At 55.0% G+C, this 15,300-nt stretch overlaps 1 protein-coding gene across 18 annotated transcripts in view; it reads left to right on the plus strand.

Moving 5' to 3' along the window:
* Nucleotides 1-309: 309 nt before the first annotated feature.
* The window catches only part of SLC22A23 (solute carrier family 22 member 23), a 142,387-nt gene continuing 127,396 nt past the window's right edge, over nucleotides 310-15,300 (plus strand). For 3 of the 18 annotated variants that reach the window (XM_060163776.1, XM_060163775.1, XM_060163777.1), the window contains exon 1: nucleotides 340-1,008. In XM_060163776.1, coding sequence (XP_060019759.1) covers nucleotides 376-1,008 — 633 coding nt within the window. In that variant the 5' untranslated portion in view covers nucleotides 340-375. Of the gene's footprint in view, nucleotides 1,009-15,300 lie in introns of all 18 variants that reach the window. The other 15 variants (XM_060163785.1, XM_060163784.1, XM_060163779.1 and 12 more) reach the window with 13 other exon arrangements.

The raw sequence follows: 15,300 nt of genomic DNA on the forward strand, positions 1-15,300 counted from the left end.
CTCCGCAGGGCTCCCGCCGGCCGACACAGGCACAGGCACAGGCGCGGCGCCGCTCCTCCTCCTCCTCACGCGTCGGGCGCGGAGCCGCGGAGAGCGGAGGGCTCGGCCGCCGGCGCCCGGGCCTCTGAGCCGATGAGCGGCGGCGGCTGAGGGCCGCGGCCTCTGCCCGCCCTCCGCCCGGCGCCCGCCGGGGCCGCAGCCCGGGCGCGGGTGGCCGGCCATGGGGGCGCAGTGACGCGCGCGGCAGCCGAGCGTCCCTGCGAGCGGCGGGCCCTCCTCGGCGGCGGCGGCGCCGGGCCCGCGCGCTCTGCCCGGGGCCCCGCGGGAGCCTCCGCTGCGCTCTATGCGCCTCTGCGCGCGCCGCGAACCCGGGCCATGGCGATAGACCGGCGGCGCGAGGCGGCGGGCGGCGTCCCTGGGCGGCTGCCGCCCGCGGCCGAGGAGAACGGCGCCCTGCCGCCCGGCGACGCGGCGGCCTCGGCGCCCCTCGGGGGACGCGCGGGCCCGGGCGGCGGCGGCGACATCCAGCCGCTGCCCGCCCCGCACGCCGCCGGCGGCCCGCACCCGAGCCTCCTGTTGCTGGACTACGACGGGTCGGTGCTGCCCTTCCTCGGGGGCCTGGGCGGCGGCTACCAGAAGACCCTTGTGCTGCTCACCTGGATCCCGGCGCTCTTCATCGGCTTCAGCCAGTTCTCGGACTCCTTCCTCTTGGACCAACCCAACTTCTGGTGCCGCGAGGACGGCAAGGGCGCCGAGCCGGCGGGGGTCACGGCCACGGCCCGGGGGGGCGGCGGCGACCTGGCCAACTGGACCAGCCCCCCGACCACCCCCTTCTCCACCGCCGCCTGGGGGACGGCGGGCCCCCTCGGCAACGGCAGCGGCGCGGAAGGGGGCGACGCGCCGCCCCTGCCGTCCCCTCCGGACAAGGGGGACAACGCCTCCAACTGCGACTGCCACGCGTGGGACTACGGCCTCCGCACAGGCCTGGTACAAAACGTGGTCAGCAAGGTAAGGGCCGCGACCGCCCCGGCCCCGCGTCCCGCTCCCGAGCGTTGTGCCCTCCGCGGTCCTCGCGCCCTTCCCCGCGCCCTCGTGCAGACCCGGGTCCCCGCAGTGGTGCGAGCCCGCGTGTCCTCGCACCTCACGTGGGCTTGCTGTCCTTCCACCCCCCAAACGGATGTGTTTGCCCGGGTGTGAAGCCGGGCTCCGGCAGCGCTCTGCGGTGGCCCTGCCTACCTACGCCAAGGGGCACCTTAGCCTTCCGAGTTGGCACCCAAACTCCTGTCCCAAAGCACACACGGAAGGGGCGCCCCTCCCTCTGCAAAGGCTGGAGCTTCCCTCCCCCACCCTCGAGCTGTCGCTTCATTCAGGCAGGGGTGGCCCGCGGAGGGCAAGGCCTGATGGGTCACCAGCTGGCCCTGGAGGACGCCCCTCTCAAGGTCTGCCCGCTGGAGCCCGGCCCCAGGCTCTGCCCTTTGCCGGGCCAGCTGTCCCCAAGTCTCCCACAAAGAAACAGCCTCGGCCAGAATAGTTCCTATTCCCAGGTGTTCTTCTGGGCACACGTCAGCCATCCAGCGCTGGCTTTGGAAACAGACTAAAGCTGACTAAAGAGCTCAAACTGTAGCCAGAGAAGCAAACAGCTTTCGAAGATTCCCTTTCCCCGAGCTCAGTCCTCCCCAGCGGTCGGCGTATTTCACGTTGGACTTCGCCACCCCAGTGTTCCTTCAGGTGTCTTCTCGGGACTGTAGCAAACACCACTGGAGTATAGGAAGGATGCTAAGAATTTGTGGCGTTTCGGGACCACCCCTGCTGTCACACAGCAGCCCTTTTGTCCAGGCGTTGAGGTCAGATCCTGGCCAGCTTTACCTGGACATCTGACTTGCTCCAGCCCAGGGGGGCCCTCTAGCAGAGGTGCTGTATCCTGGGAAATGCAGTCGGAGTGTTTGCCAGAGATATGTGGCCGTCATAGAGATGGAGAAGGGGCAGTACTAGAAAATCGATGCCTAAGACATCTACAGTTTTCTGGATTTCTTAACATACAAGAGAGATTGTATGCCAGTGTGTCAAACAACTTGTGTTATTGTGCCCCTTCTGTGTTTTAAATAACTAATTTGCCTTTCAAAGTAAATGTAGACCTTTCTCCCACTTCTGAGCAGTTCTGGGCAGAGTTTGAAACGCGTTGTTTAAATGCAAGACTGAAATTTGACAGTTTATAATCATCTATGTGCATGTATCTCCCCCCCGCCCCAAACGTGTGCTAGTGAACAGTTGTGCCGCACGGATGTGTAAGATGAAACCCTTACATCATCATAACCCTTGTCTTCAGCTTGCACCAGCCTGGCGAGAAATGAGCTGTCCTCCGGGAACTGTCTGGCTTAGCTGTTAGTGGGGAGATCCTTCTAGCTTGGTTCACCTTGATCCCGCCGGTCAGCTTGTCCTTTGCCAAGGCGTTTCTGTGACTGTTTCCCATCCACGGAGGTCAATATCTGGTTGTCGTTTACCAGCACGGAAAACTTAAGAACAGTGACTATTTTAATACTGTTTGTGTGTCTGTGAAAGTAAGGATTTGCAACTTGTCAAATACTTTGAGCCTCTTTCTGAAGTACAGGAGGAATGATGTAGATGGAAGCAGGTGTGTGTAGAGGGTGCTCTGTTCCGGGGTCACAGGGGAGGCCAACTTGGAAGTCAGCCTCCAAGGAGGTGGGTCAGAGTATCATTGTCTCAGTAGTGGGGACCCTGCCGTGGATGGTGGGAGTAGAAAACTAGAGAACAGTTCTTGAAAGCAGGCTATGGAGGCGCCTTGGAGAGCCGGACAGGTATTCCAAGTGAGCACTCGAGGGGGTCAAAAATGGCATGAGGGTGTGCAGCATGGTTTGGGGTGCGTCAGTTATGTACAGCTGACAAGGCAGTCCGGGAGGTGAACACTTGGGGGCAATAGGTAGAGACGCATTTTCCTGTAAGATAAAGACTAGAAAGGACATATTGATTTTCACGCACAAATAAGATCTAAATAAAGGACCGTTCTGTTCCATAACCGATGCTTTCAGGAGCTTTTTAAGCACATTTTGGCTCGTACTGAGGCCGGCTTTCTCCTCTGATGGCGGTGTCCGCTGGATCCTGTATCAGATGCACTGACGTGGAATGCATATTGTGATGGGTGCTGATTCCAGAGGTCAAGTGCCTGTCAGCTTGGCTTGCAAGTGGAAGCAGAAGTGACAGGCTTCTCCTTCTGTCAGTGGATGAAAATTCAGGGTCTGAGAAGTTGCCTTTTGTACCATCTTCCCCCACTGAGCGCCGCGATCTTCCCACTCACAAAAGCCCCGTGCGATGTCTTTATCATCAGACTTCCTTCAGCAGGTGTGTGCCTCCCTGCGATAGAGGGCCAGTTCTCTCCTCAGGTATTAGATGGGGAGGGGGATACAGAAGAACCACCAGGCACATATTACATTATGTTAAATATATGTTTTAGATATATATCATTAATATCTATATCATATATTGTATAGTCTAGTATACAGGCTATAATAGCGTTTACACACGTGAAACTGTCAAGGCAGATAGAGTCCCAGGTTGTTATAGTTAAAAGGGGTCTTGGAACTGACAAGAGTCTCTCCCCTCCTGGGTGGCATCCCCGGCGTGGCTGTGCCTTGCGCAGAACCCCTGTTAGCTGGTTAGTCTTCCTTGCAGAGAGTCGTGCTTTTTGGTGGACATAACTCGGGTCATCTCATGCCTGTTTGTGCAGCTCTCTCCTCCGAATGATTCTTTTTCCTTCATATAATATGTGCTCAGATACCTGAGGATACCCAAGGACTGGTTTCTTCCCTGGCTAAGAAATCTCCAGCTCCTTCAGTCCTTCCATACGGGACAGAATTCACCATTCTGCTGGGTCCACGTGGCATATGTATCTCTTAAGCATGGCACCCAGAACACAATAGGCACGGCCTGCGTGTCCTGATCAGAAGAGAAGACACTGGACACTTCACTAATGAAGCTTACAGTCGATCATTAAGGCTTTCAGTAGACGTGTCATCCGTCTACCTCGGGGCCTCGATGGGATCCTGTTATGTCACGGCTTTCTCAGCCTGTGCTCGTGTGACGTGGGGCACCATGTAGGTTCCATCTTGCTAGTTTGGGGTTATTAGATCTCTCCTGTTAGGATCTTTTTCGTTTCTATTTTTTGCCTTGGTCCCTGGTATTTGTTAACCAGAATTTGCAATGCCTTCGGAATAGTAATAATGATGATGATGATGATGATGATGGTGCCGGTGCCACCACCTTTCTTTTGTGCTGCCCTATCAAGTCTTCAAAACATTTTCACCTGTTATTTCCTTTGATTAAGAATGTTGAGCCGTCCAAGGCAGTCTTAACACTGAGTGTTGTCTTGGATTTTAAGTCAGTTCACCAGCCTTGAGTGGACCAGAAAGTTGGTCCTCAACTTCCAAATGCCGTTCATTGCTCTGTGTTTTATCCCCAGCCGCGTAGAAAGATTGTCAGTGCTTAACATAACTCTGCTGACTTTAAAATACTCCTCCCAGTGATTTGCATGGTTTATCTTATCCTGCAGTGTTCAGAGTGAACCCTTGTTGGTTTCTAGTGCTCTCCACTTCCTTGAATAACCCCTAGAATTTTGCCTACCATAAATGTTAGCAACACTCTCTTTCTGTACGTGAAATTTAAGATGTTTATCTCCAGTCTTCTAATATTTTTTCTGTTCGCCAAGAATTCTCACAGGTTGCTGGCCTTTATCCTGTAAGTAACCTGAGAGTTGTTTAAATACCCCAGGAAGTAATTTGAATTCTTTTTCTGGGGCTCAAGATTAGAAGTTATTTAAAGTGACTCAGTACGATTTAATTAGGGTGAAAAATAATTACAATGTCATCACAATAGGAATATCTTTAGAAATAACTCACCGGTAGGTCATCCTAGTGTGATTTTATTTCGTGTGTCTACTATATACAACACAACAGTGAACATCTTTGTGCCGTGACTGTGTTTAGAAACTTACTGAAATAGACAATGCATCACATGGGACCAAAAGCAAACAGTAAAAGTAACATTTCTCGCCATCTCTGCCTCCAGTTTCCCTCTTTGGAAGCAGCCATGGTTACCAGTTCCTTATGTATCCTTCCAGAAATATTCCAAGTATATTTTCATTTATATATTTTTCTCTCACAAGCTGTTCGTATACACTGTTTCAGACCTTTTGTTCACCTGTGTTGGGGATGGGTGCGTATCAGTACAGGGAGCCCCTCACTCTTTTCTGTGTAATAATTTAACAAGTCACCTTCCAAGGGGGCATTTCGGTTGTTTCCAGTCTTTGTTATTACATAATATATAATGAAACTCCCCCACACATGAAACTTTTAGAAGTGGAGGGTCAAACTGGGCTGCATTTTAATTCTGACAGATGTTGTCAAAGTGCTCTCCATAGAGATCTTATTGCCCTTTCACACTTCCATCCATAAGGTGTGAGGCCCCACTCCCACACCCTCCCTGACCCAGGGGGTTGTCATACTTTTAAATGTCTCCTCGTTTGACATGTGAGAAATTGTTGTCATTTGCATTCTCTTTTTAGGAGGGAGGTTAAATATCTCTGAAATCTTTTGAGCCATTCGTGCTTCCTTTTCTTTGGACTGTCTCTTCGCATCCTTTGCCTTCTTGGGTGTATTTTGGGGGGGGCGTTATTTTCTTACTGATTTATAGGAGGACTTTATGCATGAAGTAAATGAAGCATTTTGGATGTTTTGTAAATGGTTTTCCCTGGTTTGTTGTTTGTCTTTTGATTTTGTTTATGGTATTTTTGTCACGCAGAAACTTCTGGTTTGGATAGAGTCAAGTGAATCTTTTATGGTTTCTGGGTTTTGTGGTAGATTTAGGACTTCTATAATCCTGGAATATTAGGGAAAAAACACATTTTCTTCGAATATTTTTAGGATCTCAGTACCTTTTTGATTTGGTGTTGTAGGTGTCAGATTTGCTTCTATTGAGGCATTAGGATGAATTGCTAGGAAGGGAAATAAATGTTAGGTCAGTGGGTATAACAGCATTTCTCACAGGCTTCAACTTGCTCATGACGGCTCCTAAGCACAGAATCTGGTGTGGTCCTCACTGATGGAGACGCCGGAAGTTGCACAGTTGCTAAGCAGCTCTTCCATCTTTTGGGGGACAGTGTTCGTCCCCAGGTCTCACCTTTCCTTCACCTTCTTGCTCTGGACCAGCTGCAAAACCTCTTGTCTTTAGCATTGTTTTGCAAGTCTCAGTTCATTCTGGCCTTCAGTCCCAGGCAGGATCGAGTCAAAAGTTGATGTCATTTAAAAACACGTTGGGCACCAAATGTCAGTCCCGGTGCGGGAGCCGGCTGGGCCACACATTCAGGACGCGGGTCTGGCGGCTGGGAGCCGGCCACGGCCACGGTGAGAGCGTTTACACCGTGGAAATCTGCAAACACTGCACACCTGGGTCTGTTTTTCTTCCGAGAAACAGTTTTTAGGCAATCATCACGCCACTGAGTGTGGCCCTGGGCCACTCCTCTGTTTTTTCCTAACCTCTCCTTCCCTCCCTCCTCCCTTTCTCAGATGTGAGTGCGGATTCTGGGCCAGGCCTCGTGCTTCGTGTTGGGAATGCAGTGCTAGGCGGAAATAGCACAGCACCCACCGAGCTGATAGACTAACAAGCGAGGCGCACCTTAACTAATCATCATCACTTTTTAATTACAAACTGAGTTAAGTGAGTGGAAAGAATGGGAAATGAGAGAGAACAGAGAGCCTGGCCCAGACAGACTGGCCTCAGTGATGAGACTGACGCCTGAGGAGAGAGGCAGAGGAGGGGGTGGGTGTGTGTGCCTTTCCCTCCGAGAGGGAGTGGCATCTGCAGGGCCTTGTGGCCTGCAGGAGCCTGGGGCTGAAGGGTGCAGGGTGGCTGGGAGCACGGGGATGGGGTGACTCATAGCCATGAGACGCTGAACTCAGCCAGCCGAGGGATGGGTAGGGAACAGGGGCGCCCAGGGAGAGAGCCTGTGGGGTGAGGAGAGGGCTGGCGCTGACCCTGCTTGGGGCCACAGACGGGCAGAGGGGAAGCCAGGCCCGCTTCTGCCGGAAGGAGGCCGCTGGCCCGAGGCAGGGGCCTGCGGAGGAGCCGTGGAGAAGCCCACTGGCCGGCAGGTTCGGACCAGGCCTTGGGCAAGTGGGTTTGACCCTGTTCCCGGGCTGTTGATTGGAGAAGCACCGGCCCTGGAGGGTTCTAGCATCTTCTCTTGCCCTCTGGCTCAAAAGGGGAGGGTGCTAATTAAATTTCCACCGGGCCGAAGGACCCTGAGATGGGAAGCCATTGGCTAGAACCGACTTCATTCAGCGAGCTTCACCTGTGCCCAGCACCCAGTGTAGGTAAAAGTGCCCTGGGCACAGCGAGCTGTGGTGTTATCTTCGAGTCCAAAGTTCAGTTCAGGGAGGAGAACGAGGCTGGGGGTCATTGACGTGTCCAGAGCCGTAGCTGTAGGGTTAGAATGGCTCACCTGCTCACCCTGCAGGGTGTTCTTGCCTCCGTCCCAGGGGCCCCGCCCGGGGTGGGGGGGGCTGCCCTTTCTCTTCATCTTTACTGGCCAATCGGAGACGGGCCTGCTCCTGCCTGAGGAGGGGCGTGGCTGTGTGCTGTTACCTGCGGCTTCCGCGGTGGGCTGTGCAGACCTCTCTGGCAGTTTCCCTAATCTTTGCTCCCTCTGCCTCTGAGCCCACTTCCTGGAACCCTTTTCTCCGTCCTTCTACTTGCTGGTCCCTGTTCATCCTTCGGGTCCGCACGCAGTGCCCACAGCACTGGCTGTGCCTCTGTCCCCGCTCTACCCACCGAATCCTCAGCAGAAGTGTCTGAGCGCACCTGCGCTGGTGTCACGAGAAGAGCGGAGCTCTCTAGCTTGCCAGGTGTGGTTATGACCCGTTCACCTGCAGGCGCCTCGCGGGTAACGTGGGCTCAGGGCTCCCTCCCCTCCCCTCCAGGAGACACTTGGAAATCTCAGATTCCTCTCCTCCTCTTCTGTGGGGTAAGGACCGGCTGAACGAGTCAGGTCAGAAATGCTTAGATGAGGAGGACCTGATAAGCCACATCTGGAAGGGTGGTTAATTCCATGCCGTTCCGAGGTGTCTTTCGCCTTCGCCCAGAAACTGATGACGTGGGAAGCCGGGTGTGCCCTTCAGACGGGACGCCCCAATGCAGGTGGCCTGAGGGGTCCCGCCAAGGTGGACCTCCAGGGGGTTTGTCTGAAAGACCCTTGAAGGGGTTGGCTGGTTTTCAGAGTTCTCATGTGAAAACAGAGCAGGCCTCTGGCTGCAGGGCTCAGGGATCTGAAAAGGAAAGAGGCTTCCTGGCCGGCGGGGGCCCCAGGATGAGATGGGGTGCTCTGTCATTTGCGCCTCCACCTCCACCGAGGTCGTGGGCCAGACATCTGAGTCCGTGCCCTTCGATGGAGGACCGTCTACCAAGTTAGAAGTCTGGGTTAGCTGTGCTGGGGGGAAACGGATGGGAGAGAAAGTGGAATTGTAAAGCGGGGCTGAGGGTAACCCGAGCCTTGACCGCAGGCATCAGGGAGCTGCCTTCAGGGCAGGTGCAAACGGGGGAAGGGCCAGGCTCTGTAGAGAGACCCCTGCCCACCTGGAGTGTTGTCCCTGCTGGGTCTGTAGGAGGCATTGACCCTGACCTCCGTGGTCCACAGACTTGGCTCTGCGGTCTCTGCTTCTCTCAGCGTTTACCCAGCGCTGGTCATTACATACAGGCTGACCCCGCCCGCCGCCCCCCCCCCCCCCCCCCCCCCCCCGCGAGACAAGTGGCCTAGAGCTTCACAAGCCTGCCTTTCTGGGAAAGGGGGCAGGGTTATGGGCTGATTTAGGTGGATTTCCCCTACAACAAGTCGTTGCTGAAATAGAACACCGCCCGCGGGCTCTCAGGTCGTCACTTGCACCGTATGACATGCCGTCAAACCCTCTCTTCTCAGGACTCGTTTGGTTGCAAGTAATGAAAACAAATTCCAAATTACATTAATTCACAAAAATAGAAAAGAAATTGACTGGAAAGATGCAGGGATGGCTCAGGAAACCTCGGCCGGGATCTGAGACCAGAAAGTGGGACAGGGGTTGTTTCAGAGCCCTTGTGGAACCCACATCAGTTTCTCCTGAGATCAGTTTCCCTCCCGCCTCTGGACTGGCTTTTGCTCACCTGGTCCCTGGTCAGGCGGAGGCCAGCACCCCTCTGTCCAACACCAGATTCCTGGGCGCAATTCCGATGTCCAGCTGGGGCAGGACAGGCGGGTTTCAGAGCACAGGGTGCAGTTACCCAGGGCGGGGGGACCCCTGCAGACCATGGGGTGGGGGGCAGCAGTAGCTGTTTTTCACTGGGGGGTGGAAGAGACTAGAGATGGATCTTTTGGGCAGTTAATGGAGGATAAATGAATATTGGTGATTTAACCCTTAAATGCTTTAGACAAAGGACTCTTTTTCTTCTCAGAGACTCAGGATGAAACTTACCCGGCCCCTTAAGCTTCGTGTGGAATTGGCAGGAACGCCCCTCCTGAGGCTTCTTTTCTGGAAATAGGTATAGATGCCCTCAGCTATTACCTCCAGATCAGAGGGGGCTTGGAGCGAGCCCCGGGGAGACGCTGAAACACGCAGCAGAGCGTTGCCTCACCCCCTGCCCCGCTCGGGGCGGGTCTCCTGGTCTCTCCAAACCTTTCTTCTAGTCAGGACCAGCACGAAACTTGTGGGGCCCCAGTGCAAGATGAAGATGCAGGGCCCCTTGTTCGTAAACGATTCCCAAGACCAAGACGGCAGCCGCAGAGCATTAAGCCACATGCGGCCCTTCTGAGCCGGGCCCTGCTCCTGGGGACCGCCCCCCACTGCCTGTCACTGTTCACAGAGCCGGTGTCACCACCGCAAAGCTCATCAAGTGTTCCCTGTGCCCTTCTGCGTCTTCTTCCCCATTTCACGTCCTTCTGCTTCTCCACTCCTTTGCTGCGTCTTTTTCTCGGTTCCTTGCGGTGAAAGCATAACTCACTTTTGCAGGGCCTGTTTTGCAGAGGCACAGCCCTAACCGGTTTAGTTCTGGGTGTATAGTTAGCGTAGGGCCTGCAGTGGCACCAGGGAGCCAGGAGGCTCCTTACATTGGAAACCCTGCTCCAGAAATGAGACAGTTTTCTTATCTGAGCAGTGAACCCATAGCTGAGTCACAGGAGCCTGTGGGAAGGAATGTCAGGTCCTAAGAATGCGGGTTAAGTGTTTATCAGCCTTTTTTTTTTTTAAAGTGGGGAAGAGGGTCAGTCTTTGTATTACTTAATCCTGCTAGCATGACAGTCACACTTTATTTCTTAGCATCATTTAAAGAATAAGTGTAGGGCTTCCCTGGTGGTGCAGTGGTGAGGAATCCGCCTGCCATTGCAGGGGACACGGGTTCGAGCCCTGGTCTGGGAAGATCCCACATGCCACAGAGCAACTAAGCCCGTGCGCCACAACTACTGAGCCTGTGCTCTAGAGCCCACGAGCCACAACTACTGAGCCCACGTGCCACAACTACTGAAGCCCAGGCACCTAGAGCCCATGCTCCGCAACAAGAGAAGCCACCGCAATGAGAAGCCTGCGCACCGCAACCAAGAGTAGCCCCCGCTCGCCGCAACTAGAGAAAGCCCGCGCGCAGCAACGAAGACCCAATGCGGCCAAAACTAAAAATTAAAAAGAATAAAGAATAAGTGCAAAGGAGACAGTGGGCTGTAAACCAGCCACAAGCCTCCCAGGGGTCATATTAAATTAAGGATGCTTAGACACTCAGCCCCATAATCTGCACTGCAGACTGTTTCCTCCCAGATTAGATGAAAAGCTGCTTTTTCTGTGTGTTTAAAAGATGCTTTACAAATTGGGCACCCTGGTTGCTTCATCCTGAGGAACTCCACTGTTCCCAAATGGGTATACACGAGCATTTGCAGCAAACACAAGGTTTTTGTCCAACTTAAAAAAATTTCTGTGTAACTGTGGTAAAGTATACATAACGTAAAACTGACCATTTTAACCATCTGTAAGTGCACAGCTCAGCGGCATTAAGTACATTCTCAGTGTTGTGCAACCATCACCTCCATCCTTTCCAGAACTTTTTCATCTTCCCAGACTGAACCTCCGTCCCCATTGAACACTAGCTCCCCTTCTCTCCCACCCCGGCCCCCACCCCGCACCGCCTAGTTTCTGTCTCTGTGAGCTTGACTACTTTCAACCCCTCCTATAAGGGAAACCATTTTTTGTCCTTTTGTGACCGGCATAGTTCACCGAGCATCATGTCCTCAAGGTTCATCCACGCTGTAGCCCGTGTCAGGATCTCCTTCCTTTTTAAGACTGAACAGTAATATTCCATTGTGTTTATTCCACTTTTGTTTGTCCATCATCCGTCAGTGGACACTTGGGTGGCTCCCTCCTTGAGTGCTTGTGACATGCTGCTGTGAACACAGCTGCTGCCCTACGTTTTGAAGACACTTACATACAGCCCCTCCCCACCGCCTGTGTTGAGCCTGCCCCTGCTTCTGCTCTTGCGACATCTGCTCCGTGGCAGGCCTTGCTCCGCCCTGGGTGGTGACCCAGGTGGACAGAAGCTCGTCTGTGCTCAGAGAAGGAGCTCCTGGTACAGCCGAGGCCAGTGTCAGCTGGAGGGTTCTGGGCGTGGTGTGAGGCGGGAGCTGAGGCATGGGGCACAGGTGAACACACCTGGGGAGGTCTGTGTGCGCCATCCGGGGGGGGCAGGGGAGCAGCGCTCACGCCCAGCTGTCCACGCCGTGTCCTCAGGGTCCCCCAGCCCTTCCATCCATCCTCCGCCCTTGAAAACCATGGCCGTGGCCCTTCCCAGGGCTTCTGACGAGGGCCTGTCCCTCTCGGCGTGTCTGCCCTTGGGAGGTGTCAGTGCTGCCTGGTCCCCGCCGCGCCCGGGCCTCGGGGTCTCGTGCCACAGCCGAGTCAGGCTGGTGATACCAGATCCGCAGACGGCTTCAGGGACGTCAGGCGACCTGTCTGTGGCCTTAGCGGTGACCGTTCAGTCCTCAGCTCTCTCAGGACGGGTGCGCTGCCTGGATTTCCCGTCTGTCTCCTAGCTGCTCTCCTCCTGGTCTCCTGCGAGAGTCCTTTTCGTCGCTCACCTGTTAAGGTCGTTCCCGGGTGTCTTAGCTCCTTATGGGCCGAGAAACAAGCCCCACAGACGGGGCAGCTAAAGGAACACACATTTAGTCCCTCACGGTCTGGGGGCTGATGTCCAAGATCAAGGTGGCAGTGGGGCTGGTTCCTCCGAGGCCCCTCCCCTGGGCTTGTAGACACCGCCTGTTCCCTGTGTCCTCATCCCCCCCTTACAAGGACAGCCCTGTTCAATCAGGGTCTACCTCAGTGCCCTCATTTTGAGTGAATTACCCCTGTAAGGGCCCATCTCCAAATAGTCACATCTGAGGTGCTGGGGGTCAGAACTTCAACACAGGAGAGTCTTTTTGGGGGGGTGGTGAGGGGACACAGTTCAGCCCATAACAGCTGAGTTCCAGCACACAGCCTGAGGAGGGCGGCCCCAGAGCTCTGCCTGTGCCTCGTATCTCCCCAAGGCCCCAGGCCTGCGTGTTCCATTGCCAGCAGGACTGGCCGTGTCCTCTGGTCTCTGATCTCCTCCACCCCCCTTGCCTCAGATCCCAGTGCTTTTGTCCTTAGTCGTAGCCGACTGGCTCTTCTGACTCCTCTGCTCAGTCTTCGCTGTGCTCCCTGGCCTTCAGGGTGGAGTTGGGCCTGGTTGGCAGGTTTTCACGGCCGCCGCCTGCCTCTCCTGCCACTGTCCCCACCGCCCAGCACCAGGACCCTGTGCTCTGGCCCCGACCCTTCCTCAGGCAGCCTCAGCCTTTGCACACGGTGTCCTCCAGCCTGGAGTCCGCCTGCTGGTCACCCCGCGCCTTCTCCAGGCCTTTCCCTGTGCCTCCGCTCCAGGCCCAGCTACGCGCCCTGGGTGCCTGGCCCTGGTAGGTGCTCGCTGCGGTGAAGGTGGCTGGGGGCTGTGGCCCTGCCGGTGTGGGGTGTTAGCCGAGTTGATTCTAGGACGGCAAGAATAGAAAGGGGAGGACAGAATCACAGGTCAACTCAGGCCTGAAGTCCAGGTTCAAGGAGCTGTTGAGGACCATAAAGGGTGATGTGATGTATCTCAAGTAGCAGCTCATCAAACTGGAATTCAGCCTGGGCTCTGGAGCACATTATGTCTTTTTTTTTTTTTTTGCGGTACGCGGGCCTCTCACTGCTGTGGCCTCTCCCGTTGCGGAGCACAGGCTCCGGACGCGCAGGCTCAGCGGCCATGGCTCACGGGCCCAGCCGCTCCGCGGCACATGGGATCTTCCCAGACCGGGGCACGAACCCGCGTCCCCTGCATCGGCAGGCGGACTCTCACCACTGCGCCACCAGGGAAGCCCCACATTATGTCTTTAAGCCAGTGTTTTTCAGAACTTTTAGTCACAGAGTCTTTTCTTCTAATGGAAGCTGTGGATCGACAGAATTGGTCTTTCTGGATCTAGGACTGGGGCCAGAGGTGGTGTCTGGAAAACCTAGACTCGCTTGGGGAACTTTGGGAAATACCTGTAGGACCCAGGCACCAGCTGTTTAAAAAAGTTCTAGGACATCCCCACGTGGTGCGGCTCTTCCCCAGCGGACACGTGGCCGTGTCTGGAAACACTGTGGTGGTTACGCAGAGGCGGGGTGCTGCTGACATCCGGTGAGCAGGGACCAGGGATGCTGCTGTACGTGGTACGATGCAGGGGACCGCCACCCCCAGCAGCGAAGGGTGATCCAGCCCCAAGGGTCCGGAGTGCCAGGTCTGAGACGTCCTGGTCTCAGCTAGTGTGGACGTGCGTTGTGTTTCCTGGCCCCACCCAACAGATGGCCAGGGCTCAGCCCATCTGAGACCGAGGCTCCCCTGTAAGCCAGGCAGGAGCTGCAGAGTTGCCAGGAATGACCACTCAGCTGGGCGCCCTGCCCCGTGGAAGAAGGGTCTGCGGAGCGCATGCGTGCTGTCAGCCGAGCCTCAGCCCGCCCGTGGCCAGGCTGCCGGGGCAGGCACGATATGAAGCACCAATCCGTGCGTTCTACCTGCAGATGGATGTGCTGACAACCCTGTCACTTGTTCAATAGGCCCTTTGAACCTCTGCCTAGAATAATGGTTCATTACTTGAAAGGGAAACATTTATTTGCAAGTAAAAGGTATTTATTTTCTAAATGGCTCTAATTCGGACTAGCCTTTTCCATAATTCCCATTAAGGTGGTTTGATAGTGTTTTCAGGGGCAGGCAACGAGAGCTGCCCTGTGGGACACCGACACCGAGCGCTCAGGGCCGGAACGGAGCACGTTTTCGGTATCAGAGTAACTGAGCAGGGCGACCCCCCTCAGTGCAGGCGGTGAACCTGCAGTGGTCCTAGTGTGACATCCCCCATGACACGTGTCCCTCCGAAAGTCAGCCTGTTGGGGGGTGGTCACTGCAGCTGCTGGCCTGGGGCCTGTCCACTCAGCGGAGCCGACCCCGGGCCCCATCTGCCCGTCTTCACCAACCAGTGAGATCTTTCCCTCCTTAGACGCTCACAGCGCCGCCTGTCTGTCCCCCTCGCTCTCCTCCTTCTAAGGGGTCTGTGCTCGGCGTCCTTGGTGTCCCTAGGAAACAACCATCCAAGGCTGCGAGCGGGGAGACCTCACCGAGTGTTCTGGGGCCGGGGAGTGTCTTAGCTGGCTCTCAGAAGTAACGTTCAAATGGGAAATAAAGATGCCTTGACCGGTGGTCACCCAGTGAGAGGTAGAGAAAAGTGAGAAGGTGACGCGTCTTGTTGGGGCCTGTGCACAGCCTGGAAGCTTCTGGAGCTGTCGCATGGTGGGCCTGTGATCAAACCTTCTAGGTTCCAGGGTAGGGTTTTATGTTATTTCATTGTAAAAGGAGATTTATTTTTAATCTTTCTTTCTGGGAAGTCCCAGAAGAAGCTGCTTTTCAAAAATGGATATCATCAAGGTTATGAGAGTATTTGGGGGTTTTTTTTGGTTTTTGTGTGTCTGCTGATAACAGGTTTGAATTGAATTGAATTGTGGTTTAAGTATAAGCAGTGGTTTCTCTCCTTAGTTTCTCACCTGCCATCTTGCTTTTCCCCATTTGTAACTCTAGTCCTCTTTTGACTAGAGTTTTGACTAGGGTCTCAGGCACGTGATTGAAGGGAGGGTGGCGAAAAAAGAAAAACTAGAGCCTTGGTTGTGGGTCTCGCTCCAGCAGCAGTTTGGGGGAAACTGAGATGACCTG

The sequence above is a fragment of the Lagenorhynchus albirostris genome, chromosome 10 (genome assembly GCF_949774975.1).
Source record: "Lagenorhynchus albirostris chromosome 10, mLagAlb1.1, whole genome shotgun sequence".
Taxonomy (NCBI): Eukaryota; Metazoa; Chordata; class Mammalia; order Artiodactyla; family Delphinidae; genus Lagenorhynchus; species Lagenorhynchus albirostris.